The sequence below is a fragment of the Oncorhynchus mykiss genome, chromosome 6 (assembly GCF_013265735.2).
Source record: "Oncorhynchus mykiss isolate Arlee chromosome 6, USDA_OmykA_1.1, whole genome shotgun sequence".
NCBI lineage: Eukaryota > Metazoa > Chordata > Actinopteri > Salmoniformes > Salmonidae > Oncorhynchus > Oncorhynchus mykiss.
In genome coordinates, this window is record NC_048570.1 from 92,826,967 (window position 1) to 92,836,813 (window position 9,847).

A 9,847-nucleotide genomic window follows, 5' to 3' on the forward strand; every position below is an offset into this window, starting at 1 on the left:
CTGGCTCTTTAGGGGGTTCAGGTCCATGTTGAGGCTGGCTCTTTAGGGTGGTCAGGTCCATGTTGAGGCTGGCTCTTTAGGGTGTTCAGGTCCATGTTGAGGCTGGCTCTTTAGGGGGTTCAGGTCCATGTTGAGGCTGGCTCTTTAGGGTGGTCAGGTCCATGTTGAGGCTGGTTCTTTAGGGTGGTCAGGTCCATGTTGAGGCTGGCTCTTTAGGGTGGTCAGGTCCATGTTGAGGCTGGTTCTTTAGGGTGGTTCTCTCTCTCTCTCTCTCTCTCTCTCTAACTCTCTCTCTCGTCTCCATCTATCTCCCTCTCCTCTCTCTCTCTCTCTCTAACTCTCTCTCCCGTCTCTCTCTCTCTCTCTCTCTCTCCCTCTCTCTCTTTCTCTCTCCCTCTCCTCTCTCTCTCTCGCTCTCTCTCTCTCTCTCTCAATTCAATTAAATTCAAGGGGCTTTATTGGCATGGGTAACGTGTTAACATTGCCAAAGCAAGTGAGGTAGATAACATACAAAAGTGAAATAAACAGTAAAAATGAACAGTAAACATTACACTCAGAAGTTCCAAACTAATAAGGACATTACAAATGTCATATTATGGAAATATAGAGTGTTGTAACGATGTACAAATGGTTAAAGTACAAAAGGGAAAATAAATAAGCATAAATATGGGCTGTATTTACAATGGTGTTTGTTCTTCACTGGTTGCCCTTTTCTTGTGGCAACAGGTCACAAATCTTGCTGCTGTGATGGCACACTGTGGTATTTCATCCAGTAGATATGGGAGTTTATCAAAATTGGGTTTGCTTTCAAATTCTTTGTGGATCTGTGTAATCTGAGGGAAATATGTGTCTCTAATATGGTCATACATTGGGCAGGAGGTTAGGAAGTGCAGCTCCGTTTCCACCTCATTTTGTGGGCAGTGTGAACATAGCCTGTCTTCTCTTAAGAGCCATGTCTGCCTACGGTGGCCTTTCTCAATAGCAAGGCTATGCTCACTAAGTCTGTACATAGTCAAAGCTTTCCTTAATTTTGGGGTCAGTCACAATGGTCAGGTATTCTGCCACTGTGTACTCTCTGTTTATGGTCAAATAACAATCTAGTTTGCTCTGTTTAAATAAATATATATATTTCCAGTGTATCAAGTAATTATCTTTTTGTTTTCTCATGATTTGGTTGGGTCTAATTGTGTTGCTGTCCTGGGGCTCTGCGGGGTGTGTTTGTGTTTGTGAACAGAGCCCCAGGACCAGCTTGCTTAGGGGCTCTTCTCCAGGTTCATCTCTCTGTAGGTGATGGCTTTGTTATGGAAGGTTTGTGAATCACTTCCTTTTAGGTGGTTGTAGAATTTAACGGCTCTTTTCTGGATTTTGATAATTAGCGAGTATCGGCCTAATTCTGCTCTGCATGCATTATTTGGTGTTCTACGTTGTACACTGTGGATATTTTTGCAGAATTCTGCATGCAGAGTCTCAATTTGGTGTTTGTCCCATTTTGTGAAGTCTTGGTTGGTGAGCGGACCCCAGACCTCACAACCATAAAGGGCAATGGGCTCTATGACTGATTCAAGTATTTTTAACCAGATCCTAATTGGTATGTCGAATTCTATGTTCCTTTTGATGGCATAGAATGCCCTTCTTGCCTTGTCTCTCAGATCGTTCACAGCTTTGTGGAAGTTACCTGTGGCGCTGATGTTTAGGCCGAGGTATGTATAGTTGTTTTGTGTGCTCTAGGGCAACGGTGTCTAGATGGAATTTGTATTTGTGGTCCTGGTGACTGGACCTTTTTTGGAACACCGTTATTTTGGTCTTACTGAGATTTACTGTCAGGGCCCAGGTCTGTCAGGGCCCAGGTCTGGCAGAATCTGTGCAGAAGATCTAGGTGCTGCTGTAGACCCTCCTTGGTTGGTGACAGAAGCACCAGATCATCAGCAAACAGTAGACATTTAACTTCAGATTCTAGTAGGGTGAGGCCGGGTGCTGCAGACTGTTCTAGTGCCCGCGCCAAATCGTTGATATATATATGTTGTAGAAGGTGGGGCTTAATTAAGCTGCGTCCCTGTCTCACCCAACTCTCTCTCTCCCACTGCATGTTGTACTGTAATAATATAATGGACTGACATATTGAACACGTGAGGGCGCTGTCGAGGCAGTAGATTAGTTGTTACCGGTAGGAACGGCTGTAGACGTTTCAGATATGCAACACTATCAGGTGTAAAAAATAAAATCTCAAGTGCCTTAAATGTAACATTTAGAAACACATTTAGCCTAGATTTAAAACAAAAACACGTTCCTATGGCTTGTGATACAAATTATATTTGATTTGTTGAACGTTTACTTTTTCAAAATTAGGCATACTGAATTTATAGTCTGGGCCCTATAGGCGATCAAAAATCACAAATTAGAAGCACATTTTACCATACTTTCCCACTGGATGTTAAAGTGGTTTGCAAAACATGTCCACCTAAGTGGAAATATTGCACCACCTCAGAACCCGGGTCCATCTCTGTCCTCGCGCCTCTAGTTTACCTGCCACCCTTGCATCTATTATGCAAATGAGCAGGAGCGGCTGGTGCCTATCCAAGGAGCAAGGATGCTCCTCCGGAATAACCCGAATGGAAAAAGAGAGAGAAGGAGAGGAAATCTGTGAGGAGGAAATTATCCACATGGTATCAGAAAAAATGTATCGATGGTGCAGCTAAATTCCATTTTACCTGGCGGGGGAGAAAGCGATTCCACTGACCGTGGGTTGTATGAATCACGAATGGATCCTAATTTAATTTTGAGCAGGAAAAGATTTTTGCATTTTTTATCGTTCTATTTTATTCTAATTTATCAAGGTAAATCCCGTGTTCATTTTTGAAGTGGCTTAGCCTCCTGTCCTACTCTTAGAATAATCTACCGAGACAATTCATGTTTATATATTTTGTTTTATTTGTGAAGTAATTTTTTTTATCTCAGTTTCTTACCATTTAATCATTAATTTGCATTACAAGTTTTTTTTTTTGCAGGAATACAACTAGCCAAATGTTTTCAATATCATAGATGCAGAATATTGTAATGCACTTTTATGGACGCTATATTTGCGCACCTGTTATATGTGTAGAACTGTACGTACTTTTTGTCGGTGATTCTTCTCACATTCTGATATTCTGATGTCGTATTATCGAGTTATTCAGAAAGGTTTTATTGGACCTTTTAATCATTTCGATCACTCATCACTTCCATTTCCTCATTTATTTCAGCGCACATTTCGTGGGGCATAGACGCAGTGAATATAACAAACTGGCATGATACGTGAGTTTCATAAATCATGTATAATTAATTTGTAAAATAATGTATTATTATTATTATTATGTTATAATTTTAAAAAACAATGACGTTATTACACTGTCATTTTGAGACGATTTTCATTGCGAATGTATTGAGTGTTGTGTTTATTGTCTGAGTTGTAGTCAGTCACACAGTAGACATTTTCAGCCTCGGATTCTGTTGATGTCAGAGAAAAGGTCCTAGTCTTTTTGCGCCGCGGTTCTTTTTCCTGACCAACACAAGTGCTGATTACCTGCTAGGAACAAACCTTTCCTTGTTCTCTCTTTCTCCCAACAGCAAAAGCAGCAGTATAATGCTGGCGAAATGGGATACCGCTTCCCAAAGAGGACAGGTAGGAGAGCGGAGCCGCTGTTTTGAAACGCAGCATTGATAGAGCACGTTAAATATGTCAGGCACAGACACCAGAAATCACAACTAATGACCCTGAGCTTTTCATTCAGAGAAAAATACAGAAATTATACCTGGATATCTTTCAGTACATAAAGACCCCAAGCTCGTTTTGTAGTGTCTGTGCATTAGATTAAATCGGAGGAAATATATACAAATATTTTTCTATGTGTATTAACGTTTTTTAAAATAAAATACATTTTATTTATGTTGTAACATTACTAGTGTACCTATGGTCAAGTAGAACAAAATGCAATTTGTACATGATCTGTACACTTCATTAGAGTCACAAGATGTCTTACCCATATCTACAAACTACTCCCATTAGATAACATGTTCCATGACAGTGTTTCTCTGTGAGAAACCATAGTTCAGGCTTCTATATAGGTTAGTAAACAATGTAGAAAACTCGCACTAGCTGGGGTCACACAGTTTAGTTCTCATACTGTCCCTTGGTCCTAATGACCATTTATTTTCAATCCAAACTCAGCTACATCCCAAGAGCCTAACGTGCAACAGTTCTATCGGTTCTATAATCTGTAGTTCCTGTTCTAACAAGCAATGTCTCAGTTTGATGACATCACGTGTTCCATAATTGAGCTGCAACATGATAACTGCATGTTGTTGAGAGTCATTACAAGGAGACAGATACATCTGCTGTTGTACAATCAGTAATTCTCACTCAGCTCTCTGTTCACAATGATGTTCCTAATAATCAATGGTTAATAATGCAAACGCAGCTCAGCCAGCCCCTCCTCTCTCCTCTCTCTCTCTGTGCCTTTGTCCCTGGTCTGGTCTGGTTTGGGAGATGAAAGCAGAGGTTGGAGGGCTCAGGTGTCCGGGCTGGGGCTGAGGCTGGGTAGAAGCTGGGGATGTGGGTAGAGGTGGAGGCTGGGGATAGGGATGGGGTGGATGCTGGGGCTGGGGATAGGGATGGGGTGGAGGCTGTGGCTGGGGCTGGGTAGAAGCTGGGGAAGGGGTAGAGGTGGAGGCTGTGGCTGGGGCTGGGTAGAAGATGGGGAAGGGGTAGAGGTGGAGGCTGTGCTGGGGATAGGGATGGGGTGGATGCTGGGTAGAAGCTGGGGTTGGGGATGGGGTAGAGGTGGAGGCTGAGGCTGGGTAGAAGCTGGGGTTGGGGATGGGTAGAAGTGGAGGCTGTGCTGGGGATGGGGTGGAGGCTGGGTAGAAGATGGGAATGGGGACGGGGTAGAGGTGGAGGTGGAGGCTGAGGCTGGGTAGAAGCTGGGGATGGGGTAGAGGTGGAGGCTGAAGCTGGGTAGAAGATGGGGATGGGGTAGAGGTGGAGGCTGGGGATAGGGATGGGGTGGAGGTTGAAGCTGGGTAGAAGCTGGGGATGGGGTAGAGGTGGAGGCTGGGGATTGGGATGGGGTGGAGGCTGAAGCTGGGTAGAAGCTGGGGATGGGGTAGAGGTGGAGGCTAGGGATAGGGTGGAGGCTGAAGCTGGGTAGAAGCTGGGGTAGAGGTGGAGGCTGGGGCTGTGACTGGGGAGAAGCTGGGGCTGGGTAGAAGATGGGGATGGGGTAGAGGTGGAGGCTGGGGATGGGGATAGGGATGGGGTGGAGGCTGAGGCTGGGTAGAAGATGGGGATAGGGATGGGGTGGAGGCTGGGGCTGGGGATAGGGATGGGGTGGAGGCTGGGGAGAAGCTGGGGCTGGGGACAGGGTAGAGATTGAGGCTGGGGCTGAGGAGAAGCTGGGGCTGGGGACAGGGTAGAGATGGAGGCTGGGGCTGGGGAGAAGCTGGGGCTGGGTAGAAGATGGGGATGGGGTAGAGGTGGAGGCTGGGGCTGGGGATAGGGATGGGGTGGAGGCTGAGGCTGGGTAGAAGATGGGGATAGGGATGGGGTGGAGGCTGGGGCTGGGGATAGGGATGGGGTGGAGGCTGGGGCTGGGGAGAAGCTGGGGCTGGGGACAGGGTAGAGATTGAGGCTGGGGCTGAGGAGAAGCTGGGGCTGGGGACAGGGTAGAGATGGAGGCTGGGGCTGGGGAGAAGCTGGGGCTGGGTAGAAGATGGGGATGGGGTAGAGGTGGAGGCTGGGGCTGGGGATAGGGATGGGGTGGAGGCTGAGGCTGGGTAGAAGATGGGGATAGGGATGGGGTGGAGGCTGGGGCTGGGGATAGGGATGGGGTGGAGGCTGGGGCTGGGGAGAAGCTGGGGCTGGGGACAGGGTAGAGATTGAGGCTGGGGCTCAGGAGAAGCTGGGGCTGGGGACAGGGTAGAGATGGAGGCTGGGGCTGGGGAGAAGCTGGGGCTGGGACAGGGTAGAGATGGAGGCTGGGGCTGGGGAGAAGCTGGGGCTGGGACAGGGTAGAGATGGAGGCTGGGGCTGGGGAGAAGCTGGGGCTGGGACAGGGTAGAGATGGAGGCTGGGGCTGGGGAGAAGCTGGGGCTGGGTCAGGGTAGAGATGGAGGCTGGGGCTTGGGAGAAGCTGGGGCTGGGACAGGGTAGAGATGGAGGCTGGGGCTGGGGAGAAGCTGGGGCTGGGGACAGGGTAGAGATGGAGGCTGTGGCTGGGGACAGGGTAGAGATGGAGGCTGGGGCTGGGTAGAAGCTGGGGCTGGGGAGAAGCTGGGGCTGGGGAGAAGCTCGGGCTGGGGACAGGGTAGAGATGTAGGCTGGGGCTGGGGAGAAGCTGGGGCTGGGGACAGGGTAGAGATGGAGGCTGGGGCTGGGGAGAAGCTGGGGCTGGGGCAGGGTAGAGATGGAGGCTGGGGCTGGGGAGAAGCTGGGGCTGGGGAGAAGCTGGGGCTGGGGCAGGGTAGAGATGGAGGCTGGGGCTGGGGAGAAGCTGGGGCTGGGGACAGGGTAGAGATGGAGGCTGGGGCTGAGGCTAGTTAGAAGCTGGGTATAGGGATGGGGTAGAGATGGAGGCTGGGGCTGAGGAGAAGTTGGGGCTGGGGACAGGGTAGAGATGGAGGCTGGGGCTGGGGAGAAGCTGGGGCTGGGGACAGGGTAGAGATGGAGGCTGGGGCTGGGGAGAAGCTGGGGCTGGGGACAGGGTAGAGATGGAGGCTGGGGCTGGGGAGAAGCTGGGGCTGGGGACAGGGTAGAGATGGAGGCTGGGGCTGGGGAGAAGCTGGGGCTGGGGACAGGGTAGAGATGGAGGCTGTGGCTGGGGATAGGGACAGGGTAGAGATGGAGGCTGAGGCTGGGGAGAAGCTGGGGCTGGGGACGGGGTAGAGATGGAGGCTGGGGCTGGGGAGAAGCTGGGGCTGGGGACAGGGTAGAGATTGAGAATGGGGCTGAGGAGAAGCTGGGGCTGGGGACAGGGTAGAGATGGAGGCTGGGGCTGGGGAGAAGCTGGGGCTGGGACAGGGTAGAGATGGAGGCTGGGGCTGGGGAGAAGCTGGGGCTGGGACAGGGTAGAGATGGAGGCTGGGGTTGGGGAGAAGCTGGGGCTGGGACAGGGTAGAGATGGAGGCTGGGGCTGGGGAGAAGCTGGGGCTGGGACAGGGTAGATATGGAGGCTGGGGCTGGGGAGAAGCTGGGGCTGGGACAGGGTAGAGATGGAGGCTGGGGCTGGGGAGAAGCTGGGGCTGGGGACAGGGTAGAGATGGAGGCTGGGCCTGGGGAGAAGCTGGGGCTGGGGACAGGGTAGAGTTGGAGGCTGGGGAGAAGCTGGGGCTGGGGACAGGGTAGAGATGGAGGCTGGGGCTGGGGAGAAGCTGGGGCTGGGGACAGGGTAGAGATGGAGGCTGGGGCTGGGGAGAAGCTGGGGCTGGGGACAGGGTAGAGATGGAGGCTGGGGCTGGGGAGAAGCTGGGGCTGGGGACAGGGTAGAGATGGAGGCTGGGGCTGGGGAGAAGCTGGGGCTGGGTCAGGGTAGAGATGGAGGCTGGGGCTTGGGAGAATCTGGGGCTGGGGACAGGGTAGAGATGGAGGCTGGGGAGAAGCTGGGGCTGTGGACAGGGTAGAGATGGAGGCTGGGGCTGGGGAGAAGCTGGGGCTGGGGACAGGGTAGAGATGGAGGCTGGGGAGAAGCTGGGGCTGGGGACAGGGTAGAGATGGAGGCTGGGGCTGGGGAGAAGCTGGGGCTGGGACAGGGTAGAGATGGAGGCTGGGGCTGGGGAGAAGCTGGGGCTGGGACAGGGTAGAGATGGAGGCTGGGGCTGAGGCTGGTTAGAAGCGTGAAAATACTTTAAAGTACTACTTAAGTCATTTTTTGGAGTATCTATACTTTTTACTATATTTATATTTTTGACAACTTTTACTTTTACTTCACTACATTCCTAAAAATAATAATGCACTTTTACTCCATACATTTTCCCTGACACCCAAATGTACTCTTTACATTTTGAATGGCTAGCAGGACAGGAACATAGCAATTCCATTTACTTTTGATACTTAAGTATACTTAAAACCAAATACTATCTTTACTTTTACTCAAGTATTACAATTGGGTACTTATTCCACCACTGCATAGATATTGACCATTGCTCACTTCAAATAACCTCTGAACAACATTTTGTTTCTATAAGAGTGTCGTGCTCTGTAGCTGTTATTGGGGGTGGATGACAGTTCACTTCTCTCACCTCTAGTCACGAGGATTCTGCTTACCTGAAATTCTGTAACTCTTTATCATATCATTGTAGATGATTGATTTGAAGCCAACATTCTCTCAGTAGAAGGGCTTCTACTCATTCTAGAATTCTTCTACCTGGAATTCTGTATCTCTTTATCATATCATTGTAGATGATTGATTTGAAGCCAACATCCTCTCAGCCCTTCTACTCATTCTAGAATTCTTCTACCTGGAATTCTGTATCTCTTTATCAAATCACTCCAGACTCTGATTTGGCACCAACGTAGCCTACTGTAAATCTTAGAGGAATTTTGTGAAACCAAAACGTACGATTGTACTATAAAACGTTTCGATGTCAAACATTTAATCAACTCAGTATTAAATCTGTCACCTGAGAGCCTGGCTATTCGTTATTAAACTCAGGAAACTTTAACACGGTTAATTAAAGCGAATCAGCTTCTGTTACAAAGAGCTTAGTTTTGGTTTTCTGGGAATGACCCATTCTTCACTCTCTCAAACACCGACTAGACTCTCCATATGTAAATGATAACATTTAATATATTTGGTCAGGACTAGACTCTTTCAGACAGCTGCTGAGTCTGGCGAGCAGGACTCTAGTCAAGTCAGGACTAGACTCTTTCAGACAGCTAATGAGTCTGGCGAGCAGGACTCTGGTCAAGTCAGGACTAGACTCTTTCAAACACCTGCTGAGTCTGGCGAGCAGGACTCTGGTCAAGTCAGGACTAGACTCTTTCAGACAGCTGCTGAGTCTGGCGAGCAGGACTCTGGTCAAGTCAGGACTAGACTCTTTCAGACAGCTGCTGAGTCTGGCAAGCAGGACTCTGGTCAAGTCAGGACAGGCTCATACAGCTGCTGAGTCTGGCGAGCAGGACTCTGGTCAAGTCAGGACAGGCTCAGACAGCTGCTGAGTCTGGCGAGCAGGACTCTGGTCAAGTCAGGACAGGCTCAGACAGCTGCTGAGTCTGACGAGCAGGACTCTGGTCGAGTCAGGACAGGCTCAGACAGCTGCTGAGTCTGACGAGCAGGACTCTGGTCGAGTTAGGACAGGCTCAGACAGCTGCTGAGTCTGGCGAGCAGGACTGTGGTCAAGTCAGGACAGGCTCAGACAGCTGCTGAGTCTGGGGAGCAGGACTCTGGTCAAGTCAGGACAGGCTCAGACAGCTGCTGAGTCTGGCGAGCAGGACTCTGGTCAAGTCAGGACAGGCTCGTACAGCTATAGGATTAAATGATTGTCTCTTCTGAGTGAATGTTGCAGATAATTCTATTGTATTTAATTGTTCTTTCTTTTCAAATCTTTCCCCAAAGGAACTTCATAGAACTGCAGATACATTAGCAACCAATGCATCACTAGCCAACACGTCAACCAACGTCTCCTCAGTTCACTCATCTTCATCCAACTCTTCATCCGTCAACCAATCATCCGTCAAGTCATCTTCAGTTGGCAGATCTTCAGTCCACTACTTCAACACAACTGTAGTTGATTCATCTTCAGACTCAAAGGAAGCACTGAGGTCATCAGTAGGCCTGCGTAGGCCAACAGGTAGGCCACTGTATGTTAGGTGGGAAAA

The 9,847-nt window shown here is 49.6% G+C and overlaps 1 protein-coding gene across 1 annotated transcript in view; it reads left to right on the forward strand.

Moving 5' to 3' along the window:
* Nucleotides 1-8,908: 8,908 nt before the first annotated feature.
* LOC110509293 (otogelin-like) overlaps nucleotides 8,909-9,847 on the forward strand; it is a 113,161-nt gene continuing 112,222 nt past the window's right edge. The window contains exon 1 of the mRNA XM_036981806.1: nucleotides 8,909-9,155. Within this exon, the coding sequence (XP_036837701.1) occupies nucleotides 8,909-9,155 (247 nt within the window). The remainder of the gene's footprint in view (nucleotides 9,156-9,847) is intronic.